We start from the raw sequence: 18,452 nt of genomic DNA on the forward strand, positions 1-18,452 counted from the left end.
AGCCTGGGGTGCCTGAATGGCTCAGTCATTGGGCATCAGCCTTTGGCTCTGGTCATGGTCCCAGGGTCCTAGGCTCAAGCCCCACACTGGGCTCCCTGCTATTTGGGAAGCCTGCTTCTGCCTTTCCCACTTCCCCTGTTTGTGTACCCTCTCTCACTCTCTCTCTCAAATTAAATAAATGAATAAATAAAAACATAAAATCTTATAATGTTATGTTATGATATAAAATTATAAATCAAAGAAATAAAATTTTAAAAATAATTAATTAACTTAATTTAATTTAAGAGCCTGCTTTAAGACCTCCTGCAAGGCAAGAAACTTAATTTGTGATGCAAAGTGGAGAAAAGCGTGCTTTCTCTCTCTTTCTCTCTCTCTCTCTCTCTCCATGTGTATGTATGTGTGGATATATACATATATACACACATATATATAATTTTATTATATATTTATATATAATCATATTTCTATTTATGTGTTTATATATAAATTATGTATTTATATTTGTGTGTGTGTACATATATATGTGCTTTCCATCACAGAGGCCCTGAGAATTCTGTGGCTCCAAGAATTGTGTGTTTGACTCTAAAATGAAAGGGAAAAAAACCAAACACAAAACTCACAACCACACAAAGTGTGAGTGACCTTGAGCTAAGCTGCAGGGATTTTTACACATTTGACCCAGAGACTTCATTTTAAGTTAAAAGCAGCACACATTCAGACAGTATGGGTTCTGAACTCCAGGCTCACTGCCAGTTCCGAGTAGCAAACAAACAGCTTTTTGGTAAAATCTCTGTTAAGGATGGGAGGCTCCTCAGAAAGTTCATCTCTCTAATTAGCTTTCTCATTTGGAGGCAAAAAGCAGGACTTAGTGGATACAATAAGCCGCAGGTGACACTCTGTCCTGAAATAAGCACCTAGACGTGTGCCTGGTTGGCACAGTCCCTAGGCCATGAGACTCTTGATCTCATCGTTGCATGTTTGAGCCCAAGCTGGGTTTAGAGAGTATTTAAAAATAAAATCTTAAAATAAAATATTCATATATGTGTGATTCCTAAAACATAATATTATGTGTGGTGCTTCTGGGTGGATGTCATCTTCTTTTTTTTTTTTTTTTTTTTTTTTTTAAAGATTTTATTTATTTATTTGACAGAGAGAAATCACAAGTAGATGGAGAGGCAGGCAGAGAGAGAGAGAGAGGGAAGCAGGCTCTCCGCCGAGCAGAGAGCCCGATGCGGGACCCGATCCCAGGACCCTGAGATCATGACCTGAGCCGAAGGCAGCGGCTTAAACCACTGAGCCACCCAGGCGCCCCTGGATGTCATCTTCTATTCTACATGTGTAGCAAGGCAAAATGTATTAGTGACGCCAATATTTATTAGTATTAATATACATTTTATCTAACATTTGAGAGTCTCCATGGGTTGCATGTGTAAGGAAAGGACAGCGTTCCAGCGGGGCCCCATCTCATGCCCAAATTCCTGGGGAATATGTTCTACTGCTGTCACCAGTGAAGGAATTAATCACCTCAATATATGTGTCACCACTCGAAACCAGGATTTTGCCCCATTCTCTCATCTGTGACTGTCATGGTGCTTAGCACCACTGGCATACATCTGATAGGAAGCTCCACAAATATTTCTCAATACAAGAGGCTCAGAGACAAGGTCTGAGTGTCCAGAGGTTTTTGTCTCACTTCTTCATTGTCTGAGACACTGTCGGTAATGAAAACTGCTCCCACTGCTGTAACCTACACTGCAGTAATAGTCAGCCTTGTCCTCAGGCTGCAGGTCAGAGATGAGCAAACTTGCCATCTTAGTGGAGGCATCTTTGGAACCAGAGACACGACTGGGGACCCCAGGTCCCAGCTGCTTGTCTGAATCTGTGTAGTAGAACAGGAAAAATTGGGGTGGACTTCCAGGCTTTTGCTGGTACCAGTACATGTATTTACTACCAACATTGATGTCCCTGCTCAGGGTGCAGGTGAGTCTGGCTGTTGTTCCTGGAGATGTAGAGAGGGAGGGCGGCTGGGTCAGCACAGGCTGGGACAGGGAACCTGCAAGCACAGACACATCAGAATGAAGAGAAGTGTTAGAGTGCGTGTGGTTGAGAAACTGAGCCAGAGGGATCTATTAGGCTGGGGGACCACCCTCTTGCTCTGGAGCCTGTCCCTACCTGTGCAGTGACAAGAGCACAAGGAGGACAGAGTTCCAGGCCATGATGACACAGCCTCTTCTTAGCTCACAGAGCTGAAACTGAATGCCCCTGTTCTGTCTTATCCCCCATCTAAGAGGAGGGCCTGCTTATGCAAATGAGACCCACCCCTGGTTCTCCCTCCTGTGCATTTCCAGTTCTGTGGGCCTTTGATAGGGAGAATTCCTGATGTACTAGATTCCCTATGGTGGGCCTGGAGGAAGTAGCTCCTGGGACCTAACAGGTCCTGGTCAAGGGACTTATCCAGCCTCAAGGATATTATACCAGCCTATCTCTACTGAAAACTAGGGACCCAGTTTTCAGGCCTCCTGTCAGTGGAAGACTGACCTGCTGGGAGATGCTGTCCTGCAGAAACCCCCAGACAGTCACACAGTGCCCCTTGTTGGTCTCTGGGAGAATCTCTCCTTCATTCCCATAGATGACAAGCTTCTCCTTCACCTGCTTCTGTGAAAACCTGTGTTCCCACCGTGTGACAGTGACCCTGCAGGAAAGGACAAAAGTCCTGGTGTGCTGTCCCTGATCAGGCTTTCTCCATGAACTGGGGTTTAGCAGGAGGTACAAGTGCAGTCCTGACCTGGAAAGCCTGTGAATCTCTGTGGAGCTGAGGACAAGATACAGGGATCAGAGAGAAGAAGGAATCTTCCCCCACAGGAGGGCTCAGAGGACGTGGCCCAGATCTGGTTGCTGAGTGTAAACAAGAGCTTGCAGAGAGGGCACACATCTTCACACAGGAGGACACCAAGTGTGAGAATGTTGGGTCCTTCCTGAGCAACACTGACAGGACACACTGGGGCTGTGGGGACAGAGCAGGAACAATGGATGGACCATCCTGTGACCTCCCCTCCATTTGATGGGCTTCTAGTCAGTTCTGGTCATTAGCTCTGTGGGAAGTTCTATAGAATCTGGGACAGGGAGACATGGAAGGGGACACCAGTAAGGTGGCTGGAGGAAGCAGACAGCAGAGGAAACAGGGAAGGGATAAATGTCACATGTCCCCAGGTGTGATACTGGGAGATAACCATATGGACCCTGGGCTGTGAAAGAAGGATGGATGATCCAGAATGTCAGGTTGATGGAAGGTGTTTCCCACCTTGATAGGAATGCCCAAACTGACACAGGTGAGGCCAGGTAAGAGAGCAGTTGGGGCCTGCTGATAGTGTGTTGTCCCTCTGTCATATGGCCACCATGGTGTGACCTGTGGAGAGGTGTGGAAACACAGATGACCAGAGCTGAGAAACACCTTCTGTCTCCCATAAGGAGGACATAGGTAATACAGTAAATACCTCTGTGAGGGCTTAGTCTACACCACTCACTCATTCATTCATCCATCCATCCATCCATCCATTCATTCATCCATCATTCATTCATTCACTCTCCCCTACATTCTTTATATTGTTCAAGATTTCATTTATTTTGGGGAGAGACAGCACATGTATAAGCTGGGAGTAGTGCAGAAAGAGAGGGAGAAGCAGAGTCCCTGATGAGCCAGACCCAGTGCTTGATCCTAGGACCCTGAGGTCATGACTGAAACCTAAGGCAGATGCCTCACTGACTGATACACCCAGGCCCAACTCCCCTACATTCCTTAAATATCCATTTAAGGAATGTCCACCTGTGTCAAATCAGTGTTAATCATGTGAATAAAGTATGATTTTATATTAATTTCATAACTGCTAGTACATTGTTCCATGCAATATGGTTTGTTGTTGTTCACCCTCCTCAATGTCTGTGAGAGCCCAGATTACATCACACAAAGGTTTCTACCCAATCATGTTGGGTCTGTTTATCAAAAGATCCTTTGATACACTGGAGAAAGGTATGCAATTTTAGGTGCACCAAATTTGAAGATAAGGAGGACCCAAAGCTAAAAGAAAAAGGAAGAATTAGAAAGAATAATGGACATATCTGGAAAAAAATGTGTCAACTTCTGTAAGTCACCATAAAATATAGAAATAAGTGACCAATATCATATTCCTTAGAAAGAGCAACTAAAATCCTGAGTTTGAGAAATAATGAAATATATTTCATTATGACTAAATTGGTGAGTCACAGTATTTAGGAAGGATCCCAGACCTTGAAGGGAACCCTGAGAAACTATCACAAACATTCTCAAGTCATCATGGGTCAGAAGAATCCTTTCTTATGGAGAAGTCTGAATATAGTGGTGAGCACAAGGGTTGGGAAACTGGAGGTTGGAGGAGAACCCAGAGCCCAGGAGTCCCTCACAATGTTGAAATGAGCAGGCAGAATTCCACACACACCAACCCCTGCTGATTCTAGGGTGATGCTGGTTGCCCCAGAAGAGAACTGTCTTTTGGCTGGGCTTTTCATTTCTGAAGGACAATCATGATACACAAGGAATCCCCTAAGTGGATCCATGTGTCAGCATAAAAACCTAGGGGTACCCATGGAAAAAACAAAACTAACCAAACAAACAAAAATTGAGATATAGCTCTCCTGACACAAGAGAAGTTGGTTAAGACCCCCAGTTATTTCCCATGATCTCTGCCCCAGCAGCTTCACTTTCCCAGCCCACATCTTGTAGATCTTCCTAAGAGGTGTCAGAATTAAGAAGAAATGAAAAAAAAAAAAAGTCCACTAGTTAAAAATTTTAAGGGAATGCAAAATTTGGCAGTCTCTCCCAGGCCAGGAAAGAGTCTAACCACATCAGAGACAGCAAATCAGTGGTGAAACCCTCAGTGTTATTTCCAAGGAAACCAGGCCGCACAACTCTAGGTAAGGAACCCGAACTCTTTCCAGTGTAATCTGGCTCTGGGAGCAAGTCCCTAGCCGTTTCACTGTAGGAAAGCCACCTCTGCTTTGTTATAATGTGAAAGTCTCTGCACTAGGAGGAGCCCAGTCTGCAGTAACACAACAGAGGATGCCTGTAGAGGGCTGTGTTCTCAGTACTCCTGACACCCTTATTCCAACCTTGACATGGGATGAAAAGCTCCCCTTATGAATATTCATCCCAAATAATAAAAAGAACTGACTCAGGACAAGATGACAGGGAACTAGGAGAAGGCGCCGCTTCAACCTGTACCCTAAATTGAGCTGATTACCTACCAAGGGATTCTGATCACCCATGGAATCAGCCTGATATTAGAATTATACACTTCTGGATCTCTATAGGGGCAGAAGATGCCAGTAGGCAGGTAAAGTGGAGTAGGAACATTGGACTGATATCAGAAGATAAACAAAAGGGGGAGGGAGCCACCAGAAATGACCCATTGGAAAGTAATTATCCAATACGAGAGTGCCCTGTAACTGGGGACCAGCACTAACTTGGAGTCTGGTTGAAAGCACTCAAAAAGGGCAAGGATTCTGGGGGGAAATTGTGGGAATTGGGGTAATTGGGAAAGGGGCTTAAATCCCCAAACCCAGGACAGCCACTGAGACAGAGAGAGTGCAGCGAAGGTACAAGGTCTTGGTCCCTGAGCAGCAAGCATGCCTGAGAGAGCCTGGGTGGTGGCTTCTGTGAGGGGCTGGGAGCCTCGCCAGCTGGCAGAACCACAGCTCTTTGCACTCTCCATGTATGCAGGCCTCGAGACCAGAGTCTGAGTAGCGCCCACAGCCTCTCCTGAGAGAGGTGCATGCAGGCGCCAGCCCAGTGCTCTCAGACCTGGAGAGACTGAGCACTCCCAGACTGGGCCAGTGGGAAAACCTCAGTGTGCTATTACTGCTTGGGACCTCTCTGGCAGTCTGGAGCTGCCCAGACAGCTGCTGCTGTCATGGTTTTAGGTACAAGCAGGAGTTCCTGTGTCCTCAGGCACCGTGAGATTGGGAACTTGCTCTGCCAACAGGCAAGGGGGTATTTATGTGCTCTGGAGCACCCAGAAGGGAAGAGACTGAGGCTTCTTTCTAAGAGGGAGGTCTGGGTGCAGTTCGCTTTCCTCTAAACCTCCAAAAACCACCCAAAGCCAACAAGGCAAGAGAAAACAAATGAACAACAACACAACAAAAATAAACTCCAGAGAACAAAAGCCTGAAAAACTGGTCTCCTCAGAGCCCACCCTCTTGATGGGGATGAGAGGACTTAACTCAGGGAACATCATTGACTGAAAACCCACTTGGCAGGCCCCTCCCCTAGAAAGCCAACCAAAAAAAAAAAAAAAAAAGACAAGAGAACAACCACCAATACTTCATAGATTTATTTTTAATTTGTCCCCACTATTCTGGTTCTTTTTTTTTTTTAAAGATTTTATTCATTTATTTGACAGAGAGAAATCACAAGTAGATGGAGAGGCAGGCAGAGAGAGAGAGAGGGAAGCAGGCTTCCTGCTGAGCAGAGAGCCCGATGCAGGACTCAATTCCAGGACCCTGAGATCATGACCTGAGCCGAAGGCAGCGGCTTAACCCACTGAGCCACCCAGGCGCCCCAGGTTCTTTTTTTTATAGATAATTTTTTAACCTGTTTACCATCACAGTGAGATGTCCAGTACATCAAGTTCCATAATAACCTTTTAACCTCAATTATTTGATACATATACCTGTGCTTTTCCTTTGCTTTTCTATTTTTTTATTTTAGTTTAGTTTATTCTTTTTTAATTTTTTTAATATTCATATCAAGTTAATCTTCAAGGTAATCCTTTTTCCCAATCAATGCTACCTCTATAGTTAAACCAATTTCTAATCCCCGTCTATCTTAGGAAAGTTAAGTCCTTTAACAAAGATATTAAGATACATCCAGGAAGAATCAAAATAACCTTCCTCCCCCACACTGAGAATATATAAACATTCTCTCATCTTTTTTTTTTTTTCTGCCAGTGTTTCTGTGTATTTGTGTTTGTCCTGGTAGTATATAAATCCTATTCTTGGGCTTCTTTTTGATGAGATTCTTTGTTTTGTTTTGGTTTGGTTTGGTTTTATACATATATTTATTTATTTTTCTCTTGTCATCTACTTTTATCAGTCTTTCTGTTTGTCTGTTTTTGTTGGAATACTTAATAAATCTTACCTAGGGGCCCATCTGGGCTGGGCCTTCTCTTTTATTTTATCTTTCTTTTATTTCCTCTCTCTCTCTTTCACTCTTTTTTTTTCTTTTTTTCTTTTTTCTCTCGTTCTTTTTTCTTTCATTTGGGTGGGGACTCCTGATTGCTCAGAAGTGTTCCAGGGTGCACCATGCCTGCACCATGGTTGACACATTCAGCTACATCTGTTCAGTCATCTCTCACCAAAATGACCAACATAAGTAAAATTCAGAGGTGGGTCTTCTGCAACAGAGCTAATGGCTATCGAAATAAACAATATGTCGGAAAGGGAATTCAGGCTAACAATAATCCAGGCAATAGCTAGGTTGGAGAAAGCCAAGGATGACAAAGTGGAATTGATTAGGGCAGAACTGAAAGCCACCAGGGATGATGTTCACAATGCTCTCAATGAGCTCCAATCTAATGGAAATTCTCTAAAAGCTAGGGTAACTGAGACAGAAGATAGAATTAGTGATCTGGAGGATAAACAGATAGAGAGAAAGGATCAGAAGGAAGCCTGGAACAAACAGCTTAAAAACCAAGAAAATAGAATTAAGGAAATAAATGACACCATGAAACGTCCCAACATCAGAATTATTGGAATCCCTGATAGGGAGGAGAAAGAAAGAAGACTAGAAGATATAGGAGAATGAATTATCCATGAAAATTTTCCCAATCTTGTGACTAGAACCAGCGTTCATGTACTAGAGGCAGAATGGTTTCCCCCCAAGATTATAGAATCTAGAAAAACATCAAGGTGTCTGATAGTAAACTTGAAAAATCATAATTGTAGACAGGATCTATTGAAAGCAGCTAGGACAAAGAAGCGCTTTACGTACAGGGGAAAGCCCATCAGAATAATGTAAGACCTATCCACAGAAACCTAACAAGCCAGAAAGGGCTGGCAAGACATATTCAGGTAACTAAATGAGAAGAATATGTAGCCAAGAATACTTTATCCAGCAAGACTGACATTCAAAAATGAATGGAGTGGGGAGTGGGAGGTTTGGGGAACCAGGTGGTTGGTGTTAGGGAGGGCACAGATTACATGGAGCACTGGGTGTGGTGCAAAAACAATGAATACTGTTACGCTGAAAAGAAATTTTTAAAAAATTTTAAAAATGAATGGAGAAATAGAGTTTCCAAGACCAGCCAGGCTTAAAAGAGCATATGACCACCAAGCCGACACTGCAGGAAATATTAAGGGGAGTTATGTAAAAGAAGAAAAAGCCTAAGAATATCATTTAACAGAAATATATGGAGACAATCTACAGAAAGAAAGACTTCAAAGGAAACACGATGTCAACAAAAACATATCTCTCAATAATAATTCTCAATGTGAATGTCCTAAATGTGCCCATAAAATGACACAGGGTTACAGATTGAATAAAACGACAGGACCCATCCATATGCTGTCTACAAGAGACCCATTTCAAACCTAAGGATACACGCAGAATGAAAGTGAAGGGATGGAGAAGAACCTTTCATGCCAATGAGCCTCTAAAGAAGGCTGGGGTAGTGATTCTCATATCAGATAAATTAGATTTTAAACTAAAGAATGTAGTCAGAGATACAGAAGGACACTACATCATTATTATTTTTTTTTTATAAACATATGTTTTTATCCCCAGGGGTACAGGTCTGTGAATCACCAGGTTTACACACTTCACAGCACTCACTAAAGCACATACCCTCCCCAGGGACACTACATCATTCTTAAAGGGGCTATCCACCAAGATGATCAAACAGTTGCAATATCTATGTCCCCAATATGGGAGCAGCCAATTACATAAAAAAATGTTAACCAAGATAAAGAGTCATATTGATATGAATACATTAATAGTAGGAGATCTAAACATCCCTCTCTCGGTAGAGGCAGATCATCCAATGAGAAAATCAATTAAGAAACAAGAGCACTGGGGAGGAGTCAAGATGGCGGAGAAGTAGCAGGCTGAGACTACTTCAGCTAGCCGGAGATCAGCTAGATAGCTTATCTAAAGATTGCAAACACCTGAAAATCCATCGGCAGATCGAAGAGAAGAAAAACAGCAATTCTGGAAACAGAAAAACAACCACCTTCTGAAAGGTAGGACCGGCGGAGAAATGAATCCAAAGCGACGGGAAGATAGACCCCGGGGGGAGGGGCCGGCTCCCGGCAAGCGGCGGAGCAATGGAGCACAAAATCAGGACTTTTAAAAGTCTGTTCCGCTGAGGGACATCGCTCCAGAGGCTAAAGCGGGGCGAAGCCCACGCGGGGTCAGCGTGGCCTCAGGTCCCGCAGGGTCACAGAAGGATCGGGGGTGTCTGAGTGTCGCAGAGCTTGCGGGTATTGGAACGGGAAAGCCGGCTACAGAGACAGAGCCGACAGTAAGCTCACAGCTCGGTGTTACCTTGAACCGGTCGCAGGCTCGGAGAGCTCAGAGCGCGGCCGGAGGTCAGGCAGACGGGAGTAACTGGGCGCTGTTCTCTGAGGGCACACTGAGGAGTGCGGCCCTGGGCTCTCGGCTCCTCCCGGTCGGAGACCAGGAGGCCGCCATTTGTATTCCCCGTCCTCTGGAACTCTACGGAAAGCGTTCAGGGAACAAAAGCTCCTGAAAGCAAACCCGAGCGGATTACTCACCCCGGCCCCTGCTAAGGGAGGTGCAATTCCGCCTGGGGCAAAGACACTTGAGAATCACTACAACAGGCCCCTCCCCCAGAAGATCATCAAGAAATCCAGCCAAGACCAAGTTCACCTACCAAGGAGTGCGGTTTCAATACCAAGGAGAGCAGCAGAATTCCAGAGGAGGAGAAAGCAAAGCACGGAACTCAAGGCTTATTCCCTGTGATTTTTTTTAGTCTTGCAGTTAATTTAATTTTTTTCTTTTTCATTTTTTGTTTTTTTTCTCGCCTTCTGGTTAAATTTTTTTAACTTTTACCTTTTTCTTTTTTAACGATTTTTTTTTATTTAATTTATTTTTATTTCCAGCATAACAGTATTCATTATTTTTGCACCACACCCCGTGCTCCATGCAATCCGTGCCCTCTATAATACCCACCACCTGGTACCCCAACCTCCCACCCCCCGTCCCTTCAAAATCCTCAGATTGTTTTTCAGAGTCCATAGTCTCTCATGGTTCACCTCCCCTTCCAATTTCCCCCAACTCCCTTCTCCACTCTAAGTCCCCATGTCTTCCATGCTATTTGTTATGCTCCACAAATAAGTGAAACCATATGATAGTTGACTCTCTCTGCTTGAGTTATTTCACTCAACATAATCTCTTCCAGTCCCGTCCATGTTGCTACAAAAGTTGGGTATTCATCCTTTCTGATGGAGGCATAATACTCTATCCCCAGGGGTACAGGTCTGTGAATCACTAGGTTTACACACTTCACAGCACTCACCAAAGCACATACCCTCCCCAATGTCCATAATCCCACCCCCTTCTCCCAAACCCCCTCCCCCCAGCAACCCTCAGTTTGTTTTGTGAGATTAAGAGTCACTTATGGTTTGTCTCCCTCCCAATCCCATCTTGTTTCATTGATTCTTCTCCTACCCACTTAAGCCCCCATGTTGCATCACCACTTCCTCATATCAGGGAGATCATATGATAGTTGTCTTTCTCTGCTTGACTTATTTCGCTAAGCATGATACGCTCTAGTTCCATCCATGTTGTCGCAAATGGCAAGATTTCATTTCTTTTGATGGCTGCATAGTATTCCATTGTGTATATATACCACATCTTCTTGATCCATTCATCTGTTGATGGACATCTAGGTTCTTTCCATAGTTTGGCTATTGTGGACATTGCTGCTATAAACATTCGGGTGCATGTGCCCCTTTGGATCACTACGTTTGTATCCTTAGGGTAAATACCCAATAGTGCAATTGCTGGGTCATAGGGCAGTTCTATTTTCAACATTTTGAGGAACCTCCATGCTGTTTTCCAGAGTGGCTGCACCAGCTTGCATTCCCACCAACAGCGTAGGAGGGTTCCCCTTTCTCCGCATCCTCGCCAGCATCTGTCATTTCCTGACTTGTTGATTTTAGCCATTCTGACTGGTGTGAGGTGATATCTCATTGTGGTTTTGATTTGTATTTCCCTGATGCCGAGTGATATGGAGCACTTTTTCATGTGTCTGTTGGCCATCTGGATGTCTTCTTTGCAGAAATGTCTGTTCATGTCCTCTGCCCATTTCTTGATTGGATTATTTGTTCTTTGGGTGTTGAGTTTGCTAAGTTCTTTATAGATTCTGGACACTAGTCCTTTATCTGATATGTTATTTGCAAATATCTTCTCCCATTCTGTCAGTTGTCTTTTGATTTTGTTAACTGTTTCCTTTGCTGTGCAAAAGCTTTTGATCTTGATGAAATCCCAATAGTTCATTTTTGCCCTTGCTTCCCTTGCCTTTGGCGTTGTTCCTAGGAAGATGTTGCTGCGGTTGAGGTCAAAGAGGTTGCTGCCTGTGTTCTCCTCAAGGATTTTGATGGATTCCTTTCGCAGATTGAGGTCCTTCATCCATTTTGAGTCTATTTTTGTGTGTGGTGTAAGGAAATGGTCCAATTTCATTTTTCTGCATGTGGCTGTCCAATTTTCCCAGCACCATTTATTGAAGAGGCTGTCTTTTTGCCATAGGACATTCTTTCCTGCTTTGTCGAAGATTAGTTGACCATAGAGTTGAGGGTCTATTTCTGGGCTCTCTATTCTGTTCCATTGATCTATGTGTCTGTTTTTGTGCCAGTACCATGCTGTCTTGATGACGACAGCTTTGTAATAGAGCTTGAAGTCCGGAATTGTGATGCCACCAACGTTGGCTTTCTTTTTCAATATCCCTTTGGCTATTCGAGGTCTTTTCTGGTTCCATATAAATTTTAGCATTATTTGTTCCATTTCTTTGAAAAAGATGGATGGTACTTTGATAGGAATTGCATTAAATGTGTAGATTGCTTTAGGTAGCATAGACATTTTCACAATATTTATTCTTCCAATCCAGGAGCATGGAACATTTTTCCATTTCTTTGTGTCTTCCTCAATTTCTTTCATGAGTACTTTATAGTTTTCTGAGTATAGATTCTGTGTCTCTTTGGTTAGGTTTATTCCTAGGTATCTTATGGTTTTGGGTGCAATTGTAAATGGGATTGACTCCTTAATTTCTCTTTCTTCTGTCTTGCTGTTGGTGTAGAGAAATGCAACTGATTTCTGTGCATTGATTTTATATCCTGACACTTTACTGAATTCCTGTATAAGTTCTAGCAGTTTTGGAGTGGAGTCTTTTGGGTTTTCCACATATAGTATCATATCATCTGCGAAGAGTGATAATTTGACTTCTTCTTTGCCGATTTGGATGCCTTTAATTTCCTTTTGTTGTCTGATTGCTGAGGCTAGGACCTCTAGTACTATGTTGAATAGCAGTGGTGATAATGGACATCCCTGCCGTGTTCCTGACCTTAGCGGAAAAGCTTTCAGTTTTTCTCCATTGAGAATAATATTTGCGGTGGGTTTTTCATAGATGGCTTTGATGATATTGAGGTATGTGCCCTCTATCCCTACACTTTGAAGAGTTTTGATCAGGAAGGGATGCTGTACTTTGTCAAATGCTTTTTCAGCATCTATTCAGAGTATCATATGGTTCTTGTTCTTTCTTTTATTGATGTGTTGTATCACATTGACTGATTTGCGGATGTTGAACCAACCTTGCAGCCCTGGAATAAATCCCACTTGGTCGTGGTGAATAATCTTTTTAATGTACTGTTGAATCCTATTGGCTAGTATTTTGTTGAGTATTTTCGCATCTGTGTTCATCAAGGATATCGGTCTATAGCTCTCTTTTTTGGTGGGATCCTTGTCTGGTTTTAGGATCACGGTGATGCTGGCCTCATAAAATGAGTTTGGAAGTTTTCCTTCCATTTCTATTTTTTGGAACAGTTTCAGGAGAATAGGAATTAGTTCTTCTTTAAATGTTTGGTAGAATTCCCCCGGGAAGCCGTCTGGCCCTGGGCTTTTGTTTGTTTGGAGATTTTTAATGACTGTTTCAATCTCCTTACTGGTTATGGGTCTGTTCAGGCTTTCTATTTCTTCCTGGTTCAGTTGTGGTAGTTTATATGTTTCTAGGAATGCATCCATTTCTTCCAGATTGTCAAATTTATTGGCGTAGAGTTGCTCATAGTATGTTCTTATAATAGTTTGTATTTCTTTGGTGTTAGTTGTGATCTCTCTTCTTTCATTCATGATTTTATTTATTTGGGTCCTTTCTCTTTTCTTTTTGATGAGTCGGGCCAGGGGTTTATCAATTTTATTAATTCTTTCAAAGAACCAGCTCCTAGTTTCGTTGATTTGTTCTATTGTTTTTTTGGTTTCTATTTCATTGATTTCTGCTCTGATCTTTATGATTTCTCTTCTCCTGCTGGGCTTAGGGTTTCTTTCTTGTTCTTTCTCCAGCTCCTTTAGGTGTAGGGTTAGGTTGTGTACCTGAGACCTTTCTTGTTTCTTGAGAAAGGCTTGTACCGCTATATATTTTCCTCTCAGGACTGCCTTTGTTGTGTCCCACAGATTTTGAACCGTTGTATTTTCATTATCATTTGTTTCCATGATTTTTTTCAATTCTTCTTTAATTTCCCGGTTGACCCATTCATTCTTTAGAAGGATGCTGTTTAGTCTCCATGTATTTGGGTTCTTTCCAAACTTCCTTTTGTGGTTGAGTTCTAGCTTTAGAGCATTGTGGTCTGAAAATATGCAGGGAATGATCCCGATCTTTTGATACCGGTTGAGTCCTGATTTAGGACCGAGGATGTGATCTATTCTGGAGAATGTTCCATGTGCACTAGAGAAGAATGTGTATTCTGTTGCTTTGGGATGAAATATTCTGAATATATCTGTGATGTCCATCTGGTCCAGTGTGTCGTTTAAGGCCTTTATTTCCTTGCTGATCTTTTGCTTGGATGATCTGTCCATTTCAGTGAGGGGAGTGTTAAAGTCCCCTACTATTATTGTATTATTGTTGATGTGTTTCTTTGATTTTGTTATTAATAGATTTATATAGTTGGCTGCTCCCACGTTGGGGGCATAGATATTTAAAATTGTTAAATCTTCTTGTTGGACAGACCCTTTGAGTATGATATAGTGTCCTTCCTCATCTCTTATTATAGTCTTTGGCTGAAAATCTAATTGATCTGATATAAGGATTGCCACTCCTGCTTTCTTCTGATGTCCATTAGCATGGTAAATTCTTTTCCACCCCCTCACTTTAAATCTGGAGGTGTCTTCGGGCTTAAAATGAGTTTCTTGGAGGCAACATAGAGATGGGTTTTGTTTTTTTATCCATTCTGACACCCTGTGTCTTTTGACAGGGGCATTTAGCCCATTAACATTCAGGGTAACTATTGAGAGATATGAATTTAGTGCCATTGTATTGCCTGTAAGTTGACTGTTACTGTATATGGTCTCTGTTCCTTTCTGATCTACCACTTGTAGGCTCTCTCTTTGCTTAGAGGACCCCTTTCAATATTTCCTGTAGAGCTGGTTTGGTGTTTGCAAATTCTTTCAGTTTTTGTTTGTCCTGGAAGCTTTTAATCTCTCCTTCTATTTTCAATGATAGCCTAGCTGGATATAGTATTCTTGGCTGCATGTTTTTCTCGTTTAGTGCTCTGAAAATATCATGCCATCTCTTTCTGGCCTGCCACATCTCTGTGGATAAGTCAGCTGCCAATATAATATTTTTACCATTGAATGTTACAGACTTCTTTTCCCGGGCTGCTTTCAGGATTTTCTCTTTGTCACTGAGACTTGTAAATTTTACTATTAGGTGACGGGGTGTGGGCCTATTCTTATTGATTTTGAGGGGCATTCTCTGAACCTCCTGAATTTTGATGCTCGTTCCCTTTGCCATATTGGGGAAATTCTCCCCAATAATTCTCTCCAGTATACCTTCTGCTCCCCTCTCTCTTTCTTCTTCTTCTGGAATCCCAATTATTCTAATATTGTTTCGTCTTATGGTGTCACTTATCTCTCGAATTCTCCCCTCGTGGTCCAGTAGCTGTTTGTCCCTCTTTTGCTCAGCTTCTTTATTCTCTGTCATTTGGTCTTCTATATCACTAATTCTTTCTTCTGCCTCATTTATCCTAGCAGTGAGAGCCTCCATTTTTGATTGCACTTCATTAATAGCTTTTTTGATTTCAACTTGGTTAGATTTTAGTTCTTTTATTTCTCCAGAAAGGGCTTTTATATCTCTCGAGAGGGTTTCTCTAATATCTTCCATGCCTTTTTCAAGCCCGGCTAGAACCTTGAGAATTGTCATTCTGAACTCTAGATCTGACATATTACCAATGTCTGTATTGATTAGGTCCCTAGCCTTCGGTACTGCCTCTTGTTCTTTTTTTTTTGTGTTGAATTTTCCCGTCTTGTCATTTTGTCCAGATAAGAGTATATGAAGGGGCAAGTAAAATACTAAAAGGGTGGCAACAACCCCAGGAAAAAATGCTTTAACCAAATTAGAAGAGATCCAAAATCTTGAGGGGGGAGAAAGGGGATAAAAAGAGGTTCAAAAAGGAAGAAAGAAAAAAAAAGAAAAAAGAAAGAAAAAAAAAAGAAAAAAGAAAAGAAAAGAATTTAAAAAAAAAGGAAAATACCTGAGAAAAATGTAAAAATGAAAAAATATATATATTAGATAAACTAGTAAAAAATCGTTAAAAAAGAAAAAGGTAACAGTTAAAAAAAAAAATTTACCCGAAGGCGAGAAAAGAAAAAAACAAAAAAATGAAAAAGAAAAAAATTGAATTAACTGCAAGACTAAAAAAAAAAATCACAGGGAAAAAGCCATGAGTTCCGTGCTTGGCTTTCTCCTCCTCTGGAATTCTGCTGCTCTCCTTGGTATTGAAACTGCACTCCTTGGTAGGTGAACTTGGTCTTGGCTGGATTTCTTGTTGATCTTCTGGGGGAGGGGCCTGGTGTAGTGATTGTCAAGTGTCTTTGCCCCAGGCGGAATTACACCGCCCTTACCCGGGGCCGGGGTGAGTAATCCGCTCGGGTTTGCTTTCAGGAGCTTTTGTTCCCTGAGCGCTTTCCGTAGAGTTCCGGGGGTGGGAATACAAATGGCGGCCTCCTGGTCTCTGGCCCGGGGAGCCGAGAGCCCAGGGCCGCACTCCTCAGTGCGCCCTCAGTGAACAGCGCCCAGTTACTCCCGTCTGCCTGACCACTGGCCGCGCTCCGAGCTCTCCGAGCCTGCGACCAGTTCAAGGTAACACCGAGCTGTGATCTTACTGTCGGCTCTGTCTCTGTAGCCAGCTTTCCGTTCCAATACCCGCAAGGTCTGCGACACTCAGACACCCCTGATCCTTCTGTGACCCTGCGGGACCTGAGGCTACGCTGACCCCGGGTGGGCTTCGCCCCGGTTTAGCCTCTGGAGCGATGTCCCTCAGCGGAACAGACTTTTAAAAGTCCTGATTTTGTGCGCCGTTGCTCCGCCGCTTGCCGGGAGCCGGCCCCTCCCCCCGGGGTCTATCTTCCCGTCGCTTTGGATTCACTTCTCCGCCGGTCCTACCTTTCAGAAAGTGGTTGTTTTTCTGTTTCCAGAATTGCTGTTCTTCTTCTCTTCGATCTGCCGATGGATTTTCAGGTGTTTGCAAACTTTAGATAAGCTATCTAGCTGATCTCTGGCTAGCTGAAGCAGTCTCAGCCAGCTAATTCTCCTCCATCTTGACTCCTCCTCTTTTTTAACGATTTTAACTAGGTTATCTAATATATATATTTTTTCTTTTTTTATATTTTTCTTATCTGTTTTCTTTTTTTTTTAATTCTTTTCTTTTCTTTTTTTTCTTTCTTCCTTTTTGAACCTCTTTTTATCCCCTTTCTCCCCCCTCACCATTTGGGATCTCTTCTAATTTGGTTAAAGCATATTTTCCTGGGGTTGTTGCCACCCTTTTAGTATTTTACTTGCTCCTTCATATACTCTTATCTAGACAAAATGACAAGACAGAAAAATTCAACACAAAAAAAAGAACAAGAGGCCGTACCGAAGGCTAGGGACCTAATCAATACCGACATAGGTAATATGTCAGATCTAGAGTTCAGAATGACAATTCTCAAGGTTCTAGCCGGGCTCGAAAAAGGAATGGAAAATATTAGAGAAACCCTCTCGAGAGATATAAAAGCCCTTTCTGGAGAAATAAAAGAACTAAAATCTAACCAAGTTGAAATCAAAAAAGCTATTAATGAGGTGCAATAAAAAATGGAGGCTCTCACTGCTAGGATAAATGAGGCAGAAAAAGAATTAGTGATATAGAAGACCAAATGATAGAGAATAAAGAAGCTGAGCAAAAGAGGGACAAACAGCTACTGGACCATGAGGGGAGAATTCGAGAGATAAGTGACACCATAAGATGAAACAACATTAGAATAATTGGGATTCCAGAAGAAGAAGAAAGAGAGAGGGGAGCAGAAGGTATACTGGAGAGAATTATTGGAGAGAATTTCCCCAATATGGCAAAGGGAACGAGCATCAAAATTCAGGAGGTTCAGAGAATGCCCCTCAAAATCAATAAGAATAGGCCCACACCCCGTCACCTAATAGTAAAATTTACAAGTCTCAGTGACAAAGAGAAAATCCTGAAAGCAGCCCGGGGAAAGAAGTCTGTAACATACAATGGTAAAAATATTAGATTGGCAGCTGACTTATCCACAGAGACCTGGCAGGCCAGAAAGAGCTGGCATGATATTTGCAGAGCACTAAACGAGAAAAACATGCAGCCAAGAATACTATATCCAGCCAGGCTATCATTGAAAATAGAAGGAGAGATTAAAAGCTTCCAGGACAAACAAAAACTGAAAGAATTTGCAAACACCAAACCAGCTCTACAGGAAATATTGAAAGGGGTCCTCTAAGCAAAGAGAGAGCCTACAAGTGGTAGATCAGAAAGGAACAGAGACCATATACAGTAACAGTCACTTACAGGCAATACAATGGCACTAAATTCATATCTCTCAATAGTTACCCTGTATGTTAATGGGCTAAATGCCCCTGTCAAAAGACACAGGGTCAGAATGGATAAAAAAACAAAACCCATCTATATGTTGCCTCCAAGAAACTCATTTTAAGCCCGAAGACACCTCCAGATTTAAAGTGAGGGGGTGGAAAAGAATTTACCATGCTAATGGAAATCAGAAGAAAGCAGGAGTGGCAATCCTTATATCAGATCAATTAGATTTTCAGCCAAAGACTATAATAAGAGATGAGGAAGGACACTATATCATACTCAAAGGGTCTGTCCAACAAGAAGATTTAACAATTTTAAATATC

At 42.4% G+C, this 18,452-nt stretch overlaps 1 gene segment (V, D, J or C); it reads right to left on the bottom strand.

The window, feature by feature from the left end:
- Positions 1-1,697: 1,697 nt before the first annotated feature.
- LOC116571516 overlaps positions 1,698-18,452 on the bottom strand; it is a 280,877-nt gene continuing 264,122 nt past the window's right edge. Inside the window, 1 exon segment of the V gene segment in view lies at positions 1,698-2,053. Coding sequence covers positions 1,698-2,053 — 356 coding nt within the window.

The sequence above is a fragment of the Mustela erminea genome, chromosome 13, assembly GCF_009829155.1.
Source record: "Mustela erminea isolate mMusErm1 chromosome 13, mMusErm1.Pri, whole genome shotgun sequence".
NCBI classification, from domain to species: Eukaryota; Metazoa; Chordata; class Mammalia; order Carnivora; family Mustelidae; genus Mustela; species Mustela erminea.